The sequence below is a fragment of the Salmo salar genome, chromosome 10, assembly GCF_965601325.2.
Source record: "Salmo salar chromosome 10, fSalSal1, whole genome shotgun sequence".
Taxonomy (NCBI): Eukaryota; Metazoa; Chordata; class Actinopteri; order Salmoniformes; family Salmonidae; genus Salmo; species Salmo salar.
Window position 1 is genome coordinate 116,992,496 of NC_138300.1, and position 14,865 is coordinate 117,007,360.

The 14,865-nt window shown below is 49.9% G+C and overlaps 1 protein-coding gene across 4 annotated transcripts in view; it reads right to left on the reverse strand.

The window, feature by feature from the left end:
• The window catches only part of LOC106561641 (contactin-1a), a 174,769-nt gene that overhangs the window by 46,626 nt on the left and 113,278 nt on the right, over positions 1–14,865 (reverse strand). For all 4 annotated transcript variants that reach the window (XM_014125784.3, XM_014125783.3, XM_082957410.1 and 1 more), the window contains 4 exons: positions 11,008–11,134; positions 9,633–9,808; positions 8,993–9,088; positions 1,469–1,572 (listed from right to left, as the gene is read on the reverse strand). In XM_014125784.3, the coding sequence (XP_013981259.1) occupies positions 1,469–1,572; positions 8,993–9,088; positions 9,633–9,808; positions 11,008–11,134 (503 nt within the window). The remainder of the gene's footprint in view (positions 1–1,468; positions 1,573–8,992; positions 9,089–9,632; positions 9,809–11,007; positions 11,135–14,865) is intronic.

The window sequence follows — 14,865 nt, forward strand, 5'->3', positions numbered from 1 at the left end:
CATTTCGGGAAAGTACCTGTGTAATTGCGCACCCAGCTCACTCAGGTGCTTCGCTATATCACATTTGACATTGTCTGTAAGCTTGAGTTCATTTGCACACAAAAAATCATACAATGGATGGAAAAACCTGTATGTTGTCCTTGTTAATGCAGACAGAGAAGAGCTCCAACTTTTTAATCATAGCCTCAGTTTTGTCCCGCACATTGAACATAGTTGCGGAGAGTCCCTGTAATCCTAGATTCAGATCATTCAGGCGAGAAAAAACATCACCCAGATAGGCCAGTCGTGTGAGAAACTCGTCATCATGCAAGCGGTCAGACAAGTGAAAATTATGGTCAGTAAAGAAAACTTGAAGCTCGTCTCTCAATTAAAAAAATGTGTCAATACTTTGCCCCTTGATAACCAGCGCACTTCTGTATGTTGTAAAAGCGTTACATGGTCGCTGACCATATCATTGCATAAGGCAGAAAATACACGAGAGTTCAGGGGCCTTACCTTCACAAGGTTAACCATTTTCACAGTTGTGTTCAAAACATTTTTCAAGCTGTCAGGCATTCCCTTGGCAGCAAGAGCCTCTCGGTGGATGATGCAGTGTACCAAAGTTGTGCCGGGAGCAACTGCTTGCACACGCGTTACCACTCCACTATGTCTCCCTGTCATGGCTTTTGCGCCATCAGTACAGATACAAACACATCTTGACCACCAAAATCCATTTGATGTCACAAAGCTGTCCAGTACTTAAAACATATCCTCTAATGTTGTCCTGGTTTCCAGTGGTTTGCAGAAGAGGATGTCTTCCTTAGTTGACCCCCCATTAACGTAACGGACATATACCAGGAGCTGTGCCAGGCCCGTCCCATCTGATGTCTCATCCAGTTGTAACACATAGAATTCACTGCCTTGTGTGCGAAGCAGTAATTGTCTCAAAACGTCTCCTGCCATGTCACCGATGCTTCATGAAACAGTGTTGTTTGATGAAGAAATTGACTGTATAGTTTTTTTGGCCATATCCGCGGCAGCAGGAGGAATTAAGTCCTCCACAATAGTATGGGCTTGCCTGTCCTAGCCACTTGGTAGCTCACCATATAAGACGTTTCTAGCTCCTTCTTATTAATGGTATCTGTTGCTTTTATACATGTCTTACTACTCGAAAGTTGTCTTTAATCTCGCTCAAAAACTGCTGTGGGTTATTTTTCAAATTGTCATGTTTCGTTTCTAAATGTCTGCGCAAGAGTGAAGATTTCCTGCGAGAGAGTAACGGTTAATGTGATTGGATGTTAATTATTTGACCAGGCTACCTGTATTTGACATTGTGTTGTTATTTCACTAAACACTAGATGGTTTGATTTGTATAATGTATAACCCGGTTGGAAAATAGAAATGTACTTTTTGAAAATGCCCCATGACATTGCAGATAGGGGATAGGATGTGATTTGGGACACAGCCAAAGACAATGTTAGAAGTCTACCTTCGAGATGAAGAGGTTCCCCGTAGTCTGAGAGATGAAGCGACGTTTATCCAGAGGGATGAAGACGGGGAACTCATTCAGAATCCAGCGGAATGACAGCTCGTCTACAGAGAGAAGATATACAACCCTCAAACGATCAGTCATGGAGGAAGCGGGTAGTGAGTCAATATGAGGTGGAGCCAGGAGGAAGGCTGAGGAGCTGGCTCTTACACTGGTTTCACACTATCATCCTGACCAAGGATATTAGCCTACAGTACACATCTTTAAATTCTAACCATAGCATATATATTTTATATATATAACCAGGCCATCTGTACAGCTGTGTTTGGCTGGGGTTGACTCAGAACAGTAGTATGTAAAGCTCTCTCTCTCTCTCTCTCTCTCTCTCTCTCTCTCTCTCTCTCTCTCTCTCTCTCTCTCTCTCTCTCTCTGTCTCTCTCTCTCTCTCTCTCTCTATGCTCTCTCTCTCGATGCTCTAATATCTAACTGTCGTCATGATGCTGTGAAAGGAGCTGAAAAGGACAAATCTCACTCAGGAACTGTAATTCTGTACCCACGGAGGCAGCTGAAAGACGTTACCATGGTTTCACAGATTGGTTTGGCTGGATGAATTTGCATAACATGAATATGAATTTCTGCTGTAGAGTATTCTGGTGGAGCTCCCGTTTGATACCAAATAGGTTTGTTTAACAATGATCAAAGAGGAAGAAATAGACAGTTCCAAAGGAGACCCAAATATGGCTAAGACACGACTCAGAGAGGAAAACCTGAACGGATCAGTGTAAAGTACCATTGACAAAAAATACAGAGCGACACTATAAAAATACATAAAACAGCACTATAAACAGCTTATTTTGTCTTATACAGCCCTACACTGAGACTAGAGGTTCCAAACTCAGCTCTGGGCTGACGGTGTGAGAAAATAGTATGCAACACGATGTGTCAGAGGCAGCCTCAGAGGCTATAGCACCGAGGAGTAGTACAGCCATGTACCAGCAGGGGGCAGACGTTCACTGATTTTCACAGCTATGACTATCTGGGACGATGGCCTGAGTGTTAACATACTGTTAGGTTTGGATATGATACTACCATAGAAACACATGTAATAGATGCATTTCTACAGACACAAGACTCACTGATTATTTTTAAAACAGACCGTGGAACAGATAAGCACAGAAAATTATTTCAGACCCCACCCATGTACTCCACTCTGAGGATTAACTCCTAACCTCAGACACTATAGGGCTCCTCCTCCCCTCAGACACTATAGAGTCCCTCCTTCCCTCAGACACTATAGGGCTCCTCCTCCCCTCAGACACTATAGAGTCCCTCCTCCCCTCAGACAGACACTATAGGGTCCCTCCTCCACTCAGACAGACACTATAGGGTCCCTCCTCCCCTCAGACACTATAGGGTCCCTCCTCCCCTCAGACACTATAGGGTCCCTCCTCCCCTCAGACACTATAGGGTCCCTCCTCCCCTCAGACACTATAGGGTCCCTCCTCCCCTCAGACAGACACTATAGGGTCCCTCCTCCCCTCAGACACTATAGGATCCCTCCTCCCCTCAGACAGACACTATAGAGTCCCTCCTCCCCTCAGACACTATAGGGTCCCTCCTCCCCTCAGACACTATAGGGTCCCTCCTCCCCTCAGACACTATAGGGTCCCTCCTCCCCTCAGACACTATAGGGTCCCTCCTCCCCTCAGACAGACACTATAGGGTCCCTCCTCCCCTCAGACAGACACTATAGGGTCCCTCCTCCCCTCAGACACTATAGAGTCCCTCCTCTCCTCAGACAGACACTATAGGGTCCCTCCTCCCCTCAGACACTATAGGGTCCCTCCTCCCCTCAGACACTATAGGGTCCCTCCTCCCCTCAGACAGACACTATAGGGTCCCTCCTCCCCTCAGACACTATAGGGTCCCTCCTCCCCTCAGACACTATAGGGTCCCTCCTCCCCTCAAACAGACACTATAGGGTCCCTCCTCCCCTCAGACAGACACTATAGGGTCCCTCCTCCCCTCAGACACTATAGGGTCCCTCCTCTCCTCAGACACTATAGGGTCCCTCCTCCCCTCAGACACTATAGGGTCCCTCCTCCCCTCAGACACTATAGGGTCCCTCCTCCCCTCAGACACTATAGGGTCCCTCCTCCCCTCAGACACTATAGAGTCCCTCCTCCCCTCAGACACTATAGGGTCCCTCCTCTCCTCAGACACTATAGGGTCCCTCCTCCCCTCAGACAGACACTATAGGGTCCCTCCTCCCCTCAGACACTATAGGGTCCCTCCTCCCCTCAGACACTATAGAGTCCCTCCTCCCCTCAGACACTATAGGGTCCCTCCTCCCCTCAGACACTATAGGGTCCCTCCTCCCCTCAGACAGACACTATAGGGTCCCTCCTCTCCTTAGACACTATAGGGTCCCTCCTCCCCTCAGACACTATAGAGTCCCTCCTCCCCTCAGACACTATAGAGTCCCTCCTCCCCTCAGACACTATAGAGTCCCTCCTCTCCTCAGACACTATAGGGTCCCTCCTCCCCTCAGACACTATAGGGTCCCTCCTCCCCTCAGACACTATAGGGTCCCTCCTCCCCTCAGACAGACACTATAGGGTCCCTCCTCCCCTCAGACAGACACTATAGGGTCCCTCCTCCCCTCAGACACTATAGGGTCCCTCCTCCCCTCAAACAGACACTATAGGGTCCCTCCTCCCCTCAAACAGACACTATAGGGTCCCTCCTCTCCTCAGACACTATAGGGTCCCTCCTCCCCTCAGACACTATAGAGTCCCTCCTCCCCTCAGACACTATAGGGTCCCTCCTCCCCTCAGACAGAAACTATAGGGTCCCTCCTCCCCTCAGACACTATAGAGTCCCTCCTCCCCTCAGACACTATAGGGTCCCTCCTCCCCTCAGACACTATAGGGTCCCACCTCCCCTCAGACAGACACTACAGGGTCCCTCCTCCCCTCAGACACTATAGAGTCCCTCCTCCCCTCAGACACTATAGGGTCCCTCCTCCCCTCAGAAAGACACTATAGGGTCCCTCCTCCCCTCAGACACTATAGGGTCCCTCCTCCCCTCAGACACTATAGAGTCCCTCCTCCCCTTAGACAGACACTATCGGGTCCCTCCTCCCCTCAGACACTATAGGGACCCTCCTCCCCTCAGACACTATAGGCTCAGACACTATAGGGTCCCTCCTCCCCTCAGACACTATAGAGTCCCTCCTCCCCTCAGACACTATAGGGTCCCTCTTCCCCTCAAACACTATAGGGTCCCTCCTCCCCTCAGACACTATAGGGTCCCTCCTCCCCTCAGACAGACACTATAGGGTCCCTCCTCCCCTCAGACAGACACTATAGGGTCCCTCCTCTCCTCAGACACTATAGGGTCCCTCCTCCCCTCAGACACTATAGGGTCCCTCCTCTCCTCAGACACTATAGGGTCCCTCCTCCCCTCAGACACTATAGGGTCCCTCCTCCCCTCAGACACTATAGGGTCCCTCCTCCCCTCAGACACTATAGGGTCCCTCCTCCCTCAGACACTATAGGGTCCCTCCTCCCCTCAGACAATATAGGGTCCCTCCTCCCCTCAGACACTATAGGGTCCCTCCTCCCCTCAGACAGACACTATAGGGTCCCTCCTCCCCTCAGACACTATAGAGTCCCTCCTCAGCTCAGACACTATAGGGTCCCTCCTCCCCTCAGACACTATAGGGTCCCTCCTCCCCTCAGACACTATAGGGTCCCTCCTCCCCTCAGACACTATAGGGTCCCTCCTCCCCTCAGACACTATAGAGTCCCTCCTCCCCTCAGACACTATAGAGTCCCTCCTCCCCTCAGACAGACACTATAGGGTCCCTCCTCCCCTCAGACAGACACTATAGGGTCCCTCCTCCCCTCAGACACTATAGGGTCCCTCCTCCCCTCAGACAGACACTATAGGGTCCCTCCTCTCCTCAGACACTATAGGGTCCCTCCTCCCCTCATACACTATAGAGTCCCTCCTCCCCTCAGACACTATAGGGTCCCTCCTCCCCTCAGACACTATAGGGTCCCTCCTCCCCTCAGACACTATAGGGTCCCTCCTCCCCTCAGACACTATAGAGTCCCTCCACCCCTCAGACACTATAGGGTCCCTCCTCCCCTCAGACACTATAGGGTCCCTCCTCCCCTCAGACACTATAGGGTCCCTCCTCCCCTCAGACACTATAGGGTCCCTCCTCCCCTCAGACAGACACTATAGGGTCCCTCCTCCCCTCAGACAGACACTATAGGGTCCCTCCTCCCCTCAGACAGACACTATAGGGTCCCTCCTCCCCTCAGACACTATAGGGTCCTTCCTCCCCTCAGACAGACACTATAGGGTCCCTCCTCCCCTCAGACAGACACTATAGGGTCCCTCCTCCCCTCAGACACTATAGGGTCCCTCCTCCCCTCAGACACTATAGGGTCCCTCCTCCCCTCAGACAGACACTATAGGGTCCCTCCTCCCCTCAGACAGACACTATAGAGTCCCTCCTCCCCTCAGACACTATAGGGTCCCTCCTCTCCTCAGACACTATAGGGTCCCTCCTCTCCTCAGACACTATAGGGTCCCTCCTCCCCTCAGACACTATAGAGTCCCTCCTCCCCTCAGACAGTATAGGGTCCCTCCTCCCCTCAGACGCTATAGGGTCCCTCCTCTCCTCAGACACTATAGGGTCCCTCCTCCCCTCAGACACTATAGAGTCCCTCCTCCCCTCAGACACTATAGGGTCCCTCCTCCCCTCAGACACTATAGGGTCCCTCCTCCCCTCAGACACTATAGAGTCTCGCCTCCCCTCAGACACTATAGGGTCCCTCCTCTCCTCAGACACTATAGGGTCCCTCCTCTCCTCAGACACTATAGGGTCCCTCCTCTCCTCAGACACTATAGAGTCCCTCCTCCCCTCAGACACTATAGGGTCCCTCCTCCCTCCAGACAGACACTATAGGGTCCCTCCTCCCCTCAGACAGACACTATAGGGTCCCTCCTCCCCTCAGACACTATAGAGTCCCTCCTCCCCTCAGACACAATAGAGTCCCTCCTCCCCTCAGACACTATAGGGTCCCTCCTCCCCTCAGACAGACACTATAGGGTCCCTCCTCCCTCCAGACAGACACTATAGGGTCCCTCCTCCCCTCAGACAGACACTATAGGGTCCCTCCTCCCCTCAGACACTATAGAGTCCCTTCTCCCCTCAGACACAATAGAGTCCCTCCTCCCCTGAGACACTATAGAGTCCCTCCTCCCCTCAGACACTATAGGGTCCCTCCTCCCCTCAGACAGACACTATAGGGTCCCTCCTCCCCTCAGACAGACACTATAGGTTCCCTCCTCCCCTCAGACACTATAGGGTCCCTCCTCCCCTCAGACACTATAGAGTCCCTCCTCCCCTCAGACAGACACTATAGGGTCCCTCCTCTCCTCAGACAGACACTATAGGTTCCCTCCTCCCCTCAGACACTATAGGGTCCCTCCTCCCCTCAGACACTATAGAGTCCCTCCTCCCCTCAGACAGACACTATAGGGTCCCTCCTCCCCTCAGACAGACACTATAGGTTCCCTCCTCCCCTCAGACACTATAGGGTCCCTCCTCCCCTCAGACACTATAGGGTCCCTCCTCTCCTCAGACACTATAGGGTCCCTCCTACCCTCAGACAGACACTATAGGGTCCCTCCTCCCCTCAGACACTATAGAGTCCCTCCTCCCCGCAGACACTATAGAGTCCCTCCTCCCCTCAGACACTATAGGGTCCCTCCTCCCCTCAGACACTATAGGGTCCCTCCTCTCCCCAGACACTATAGAGTCCCTCCTCCCCTCAGACACTATAGGGTCCCTCCTCCCCTCAGACACTATAGGGTCCCTCCTCCCCTCAGACAGACACTATAGGGTCCCTCCTCCCCTCAGACACTATAGAGTCCCTCCTCCCCTCAGACACTATAGGGTCCCTCCTCCCCTCAGAAAGACACTATAGGGTCCCTCCTCCCCTCAGACAGACACTATAGGGTCCCTCCTCCCCTCAGACACTATAGGGTCCCTCCTCCCCTCAGACACTATAGAGTCCCTCCTCCCCTCAGACACTATAGAGTCCCTCCTCCCCTCAGACACTATAGAGTCCCTCCTCCCCTCAGACAGACACTATAGGGTCCCTCCTCCCCTCAGACAGACACTATAGGGTCCCTCCTCCCCTCAGACACTATAGGGTCCCTCCTCCCCTCAGACACTATAGAGTCCCTCCTCCCCTCAGACACTATAGGGTCCCTCCTCCCCTCAGACACTATAGGGTCCCTCCTCCCCTCAGACACTATAGGGTCCCTCCTCCCCTCAGACACTATAGGCTCAGACACTATAGGGTCCCTCCTCCCCTCAGACAGACACTATAGGGTCCCTCCTCTCCTCAGACACTATAGAGTCCCTCCTCCCCTCAGACACTATAGGGTCCCTCCTCCCCTCAGACACTATAGAGTCCCTCCTCCCCTCAGACACTATAGAGTCCCTCCTCCCCTCAGACACTATAGGGTCCCTCCTCCCCTCAGACACTATAGGGTCCCTCCTCCCCTCAGCCACTATAGGCTCAGACACTATAGGGTCCCTCCTCCCCTCAGACAGACACTATAGATTCCCTCCTCCCCTCAGACACTATAGAGTCCCTCCTCCCCTCAGACACTATAGGGTCCCTCCTCTCCTCAGACACTATAGGGTCCCTCCTCCCCTCAGACACTATAGAGTCCCTCCTCCCCTCAGACACTATAGAGTCCCTCCTCCCCTCAGACAGACACTATAGGGTCCCTCCTCCCCTCAGACACTATAGGGTCCCTCCTCTCCTCAGACACTATAGAGTCCCTCCTCCCCTCAGACACTATAGGGTCCCTTCTCCCCTCAGACACTATAGGGTCCCTCCTCCCCTCAGACACTATAGGGTCCCTCCTCCCCTCAGACAGACACTATAGGGTCCCTCCTCCCCTCAGACACTATAGAGTCCCTCCTCCCCTCAGACAGACACTATAGAGTCCCTCCTCCCCTCAGACAGACACTATAGAGTCCCTCCTCCCCTCAGACACTATAGGGTCCCCTAAACAGGTTTAAGCACTCCTTCATTCCCATGTCCATCAAATATCTCAACAGTAATGCTGAGCTGGGTTAGCAGGCCACTCACTGAATGTAAGGGAAACCTGCAATATGTATTATCTATGTGGCTATATGAAAAGTGCGCAATGTGTATGATGGGTAACGTGCAATGTGTGTATTATGTTGAATGTGTAATGTATCGTTTGGGACATTAAAGTTCATCCTATCCTACACTATACCCAGCCATGTCACACACATCTTCAGACTTCAGTTGAGATGTGTTGAGACACTTTGAGACATGACATACACACTATTCAAGACATCTTAAGATACATTTGACACCATCTGTGTCTAGCATTAGCATTAGCCATAACAATGACGTAGCATCATATAATTAGCCGTTAGCTTAGCCTAGCACTTACCTGGGTAGTGTGGGGGAGGAGCGCAGAGCAGCACTGCCCCTTGGCCCTCCTTCACATGCACCGCCTCTCTCTCCTCAGAGGAGAAGAAGTCCAGGTCTTGGAGAAAGAGAGGGGGGGACAGAGAGAAGGCGAGGGAGAGAGTGATGGGGGAGAGTGGGGAGAGGAAGACAGAGAAAGTTCAGATTCATTAACAAGCCTGGATAATCCACTGTCACACTCTCCCTCGCCTCATTTATGTAAGAACACTGATCCTCCAAATACTTTTAAACCCTGTAACCTCTCTCTCAAAACCACTTCAAAACCAGGACCTGTGTTTAACTAGTTGGCAGGCTTGTAATTTGCAACTGTCATCTTTCAAAGTGAACTTACTATCGATTCAGCAGAAGTGATTCCGTGTCCTGCTACGCTCTACAAAGTTTGACCATTCAAATTCCACTTCCACAGCTGTTATGACGTGCCACTGCTGCCTCTCAATCACAGCTCCACTCACATAGGCATGACAGCTTAGCCTAGCCTAAGCTTAGCCTAGCCTAAGGGCCAGCTCGAAAAAAGTCATTTCATCCATCCTGCCAATGATAATGTGTTACATAACAATGGGGACGGGGATCCCATCCAATAACGTCCAATCCACTCCACTCACATCCAAACTGGACAGCGGCCTCTCTGCTGACCACAGCGCCATAGTCGTTGGTGGCCTTACAGGTGTACTTCCCAACGTGTTTGTTCTTGATGGGGTTAGAGATGACCAGGTTGCCTCCCACCAAAGTGTAGTGGTTGTCTTCATCCTGGTCTATATTCCTGCTGTTTAATCTCCACCTGAGGAGAGAGGAGGGGACACGAACATGTGCTCTTGAGCCAAAAGAGGTTCCCTAAATGGCCAGATTACAGTTCAAAACAACTTTTACTTTTACTTTACTACATTCCTAAAGAAAATAATGTACTATTTACTCCATACATTTTCCCTGACACCCAAAACTACTCGTTGCATTTTGAATGCTTATCAGGACTGGAAAAAGGCTCAATTCACACACTTATCAAGAGAACATCCCTGGTCATCCCTACTGCCTCTAAACACACATGCTTTGTTTGTAAATGATGTCTGAGTGTGGGAGTGTGCCCCTGGCTATCTGTAAATAATGGTGTCGTCCGGTTTGCTTAATATAAGGAATTTGAAATTATTCATATTTTTACGTTTCATACTTAAGTATATTTTAAACCAAATACTTTGGGACTTTTATTCAAGTAGTAATTTACAGGGTGACTTTCACTTTTACTTTAATAATTTTCTATTATTAAGGTATTTGTACTTCTACTCAAGTATGACAATTGGGTACTTTTCCTACCGCTGCATGCTGAGTACAGATTGACATACAGTACACACAGCACAGCAGGTGGGGTTTAGGGAGTGTTGGGGGGGGGTGAGAGACGGTGAGAGACGAGGGACATACAGTACAACACAGCACAGCAGGTGGGGTTTAGGGAGTGTTGGGGGGTGAGAGACGGTGAGAGATGAGGGACATACAGTACAACACAGCACAGCAGGTGGGGTTTAGGGAGTGTTGGGGGGGTGAGAGACGAGGGACATACAGTACAACACAGCACAGCAGGTGGGGTTTAGGGAGTGTTGGGGGGGTGAGAGACGGTGAGAGACGAGGGACATACAGTACAACACAGCACAGCAGGTGGGGTTTAGGGAGTGTTGGGGGGGTGAGAGACGGTGAGAGACGAGGGGCATACAGTACAACACAGAACAGCAGGTGGGGTTTAGGGAGTGTTGGGGGGGTGAGAGACGGTGAGAGACGAGGGACATACAGTACAACACAGAACAGCAGGTGGGGTTTAGGGAGTGTTGGGGGGGGTGAGAGACGGTGAGAGACGAGGGACATACAGTACAACACAGCACAGCAGGTGGGGTTTAGGGAGTGTTGGGGGGGTGAGAGACGGTGAGAGACGAGGGACATACAGTACAACACAGCACAGCAGGTGGGGTTTAGGGGTGAGAGGAGGACTGTTACGTGTATGTGGCAGGTGGGTTGGCTCGTGCTCGACAACTCAGGGTGATTTTGGCCTCAGGTGACTCCTCGGGGTAGATGGTGTCGACCGGCTGATCCTCAAACACCGGCCCGTAACCTGTAGCATCGTCTGAGAGGAGAGAGACACACAGACAGACAAAGACATTGTTAACGACTTAGCACCTAACGGTTTAGACAAACAGTATATGACATCATCGTAACACACACACTGGCACATTTCCTGTAGCATCGTCTGAGGAGACAGACAGACAGGGTGAATGACTCAGGACCTACTAGGTCAGACAGACAGACAGACAGACAGACAGACAGACAGACAGACAGACAGACAGACAGACAGACAGACAGACAGACAGACAGACAGACAGACAGGGTGAATGAATCAGGACCTACTAGGTCAGACAGACAGACAGACAGACAGACAGACAGACAGACAGACAGACAGACAGACAGACAGACAGACAGACAGACAGACAGACAGACAGACAGACAGACAGACAGACAGACAGACAGACAGACAGACAGACAGACAGACAGACAGACAGACAGGATAGTCCCACCCTGTTTCAGTCTGTTGTCTTTCACTTTGTACCTAATGAATAAGACACAGGTCTCGGGATAAGACGTGAGAAAGCGATATAAAGTTGAGATTATTTTCTTTCACGAAGAAAAACATTTGTTATGGACAAATTATATTCTGGCAGTAGAAGAACAACATGATGAAATGTCAGTATTTTCCCAGAACCCCTTGGTGTTTCTTAGTACTGTAATGTCTTCTGACAGAGAGTTACAGTCTCAGGTGCATAAATAACCTAGTAGACGGTGCCTTAGGAAAGTAGTCAGACCCCTACGTTACAGCATTATTCTAAAATGGGTTACTTTTTTTTTAAAGCCTCAGCAATCTACAGCCAATACCCCATAATGACAAAGTGAAAACAGATTTGTAGAAATTTTAGCAAATGTATAAAAAAATATATAAAAAGTATGCAGACCGTTTGCTATGAGACTCGAAATTGAGCTCAGGTGCATCCTGTTTCCATTGATCATCCTTGAAATGTTTGTACAACTTGATTGGTTTCCACATGTAGTAAATTCAATTGATTGGACATGATTTGGAAAGTCACACACCTGTCTATATAAGGTCCCACAGTTAACAGTGCATGTCAGAGCAAAAACTAAGCCATGAGGTTGAAGGAATTGTACGTAGAGTTCAGAGACAGGATTGTGTTGAGGCACAGATCTGGGGAAGGGTACCAGAAATGTCTGCAGCATTGAAGGTCCCCAAGAACACAGTGGCCTCAACCATTCTTAAATGGAAGAAGTTTGAACCACCAAGTCTCTTCCTAGAGCTGGCCGCCAGGCCAAACTGAGCAACCAAGAACCCAATGGTCACTCTGACAGAGCTCTAGAGTTCCTCTGTGGAGATGGGAGAACCTTCCAGAAGGACAACCATCTCTGCAGCATTCCACCAATCAGGCCGTTATGGTAGAGTGGCCAGACAGAAGCCACTCCTCAGTAAAAGGCACATGACAGCCCGCTTGGAGTTTGTCAAAAGGCACCTAAAGGACTCTCAGACCATGAGAAACAAGATTATCTGGTCTGATGAAACCAAGATTGAACTCTTTGGCCTGAATGCCAAGCGTTACATCTGGAGGAAAACTGGCACCATCCCTACGGTGAAGCATGATGCTGGCAGCATCATGCTGTTGGGATGTTTTTCAGTGGCAGGGACTGGGAGACTAGTCAGGATCAAGGGAAAGATAAACGGAGCAAAGTACAGAGAGATCCTTGATGAAAACCTGCTCCAGAGCGCTCATGACCTCAGACTGGGTTGAAGGTTCACCTTTCAACAGGACAATGACCCTAAACAAAGACAGCACAGGAATGGCTTGGGGATGCCTCGGGGACAAGTCTTTGAATGTCCTTGAGTGGCCCAGCTAGAGCCCAGACTTGAACCCGAGGGAGAACTGAAAATAGCTGTGCAGCAATGCTCCCCATCCAACCTGACAGAGTTTGAGAGGATCTGCAGAGAAGAATGGGAGAAATTCCCCAAATACAGGTGTGCCAAGCTTGTAGCGTCATACCCAAGAAGACTCGAGGCTGTAATCGCTGCCAAAAGGTTCTTCAACAAAGTACTGAGTAAAGGGTCTGAATACTTACGCAAATATGATTTTTCAGATTTTTTATTTAAAAAAAATGGTAAAAACCTGTTTTTGCTCTGCCATTATGGGGTATCGTGTGTAGATTGATGAGGGGGAAAAAACAATTCAATGAATATTACAATAAGGTTGTAACGTAACAAAATGTGGAAAAAGTCAAGGGGTCTGAATACTTCCGAAGGCACTGTATATGCAGCAGCATCTCCCATTGGTTGCATTATTTTCAGAAGCTAAATATTAAATTGGAAATGAACATTTTACCCAAAACCCTTTCAGATGTCATCATTATCAGCCAGAGAACAAGACAAGCAGTTAGCGAGCTAAACCCAGAGAGATGTCTTTGATGGAAATGCCTTGCACACACACACACACACACACACACACACACACACACACACACACACACACACACACACACACACACACACACACACACACACACACACACACACACACACACACACACACACACACACACACACAGATTATTAGCCTCAATTAGTCATTAAAAAGACAGGCATCACAGAGCTCCATGAGTCAGAAAAACAATGCAAGACGAGGTCATGAATAACCAATCAGGCAAAATGTTCCTGAGACGCTGATTATTTACCCTGATCCTGCCTGTGTGTGTGTGTGTGTGTGTGTGTGTGTGTGTGTGTGTGTGTGTGTGTGTGTGTGTGTGTGTGTGTGTGTGTGTGTGTGTGTGTGTGGTGTGTGTGTGTGTGTGCGCGTGCGTGAGCACATGTGCGTTTGTGTGATCTCTCAGGAACCACAGCTGTCACCTCAATACCAAGGATTGCTACTCTCTCAGACGGTGATATCCTGCTCTTCTCATGTCTGTCTAAATAGGCGAGCGATGCCTCTGAAAGATTCCCAAAAGATGTCAGATTGACACACTAGCTGCCACCTTTAAAACTCAGGACAAAGGATTCATAGTCTCTCAATATCCTGCCTGGAATATAGCTGTTATGTCCTAAGACTTCATTCACATTGAGAGACAGAGAGAGAGACAGAGAGAGAGACGGAGAGAGAGGGAGAGAGACAGAGAGAGAGACAGAGAGAGAGGGAGGGCGGGAGGGAGGGAGGGAGGGAGGGAGGGAAGGGAGGGAGGGAGGGAGGGAGGGAGGGAGGGAGGGAGGGAGGGAGGGAGGGAGGGAGGGGACTTAACTGTAAAAAATACTCCACATTGAGAGACCGAGATAAAGCCTTGGACTGTAAAAAATACTCCACATTGAGAGACCGAGATAAAGCCTTGGACTGTAAAAAATATGATTTTATCGGACACTTCATAAAACCGAAAGACAACAATGGCGAGGTTGAGAGACGAAAGGAACCTCACACACACTCCAACACAAGAACGTGTGAGTGCCTAACACTGTCGTAGCCTGTTGGCCTGGTTGCAAAACCCCAACCACTAGACATTACTGCTGCTGGACAGAGAGAATTACACATGCTCTGCTATACATGGGGCAATGGAGGCACGTTAAGTGAGAAACCATGTTCTGGGAGAGAAGAGGCAGGATAAAAGAGCAGTAACAGTATCTGTCTGGTGAAATGAATGCTATTGGTTTAGTATTAAAGTGTTCCCTGACTGTGAAGTGACAGATGGTGAGGAGGAGTGTTAAACAGACCACATAAGGCCCACAGCCTGCAGGAACCAGGGACATTGATGCTCCCTCCTCTG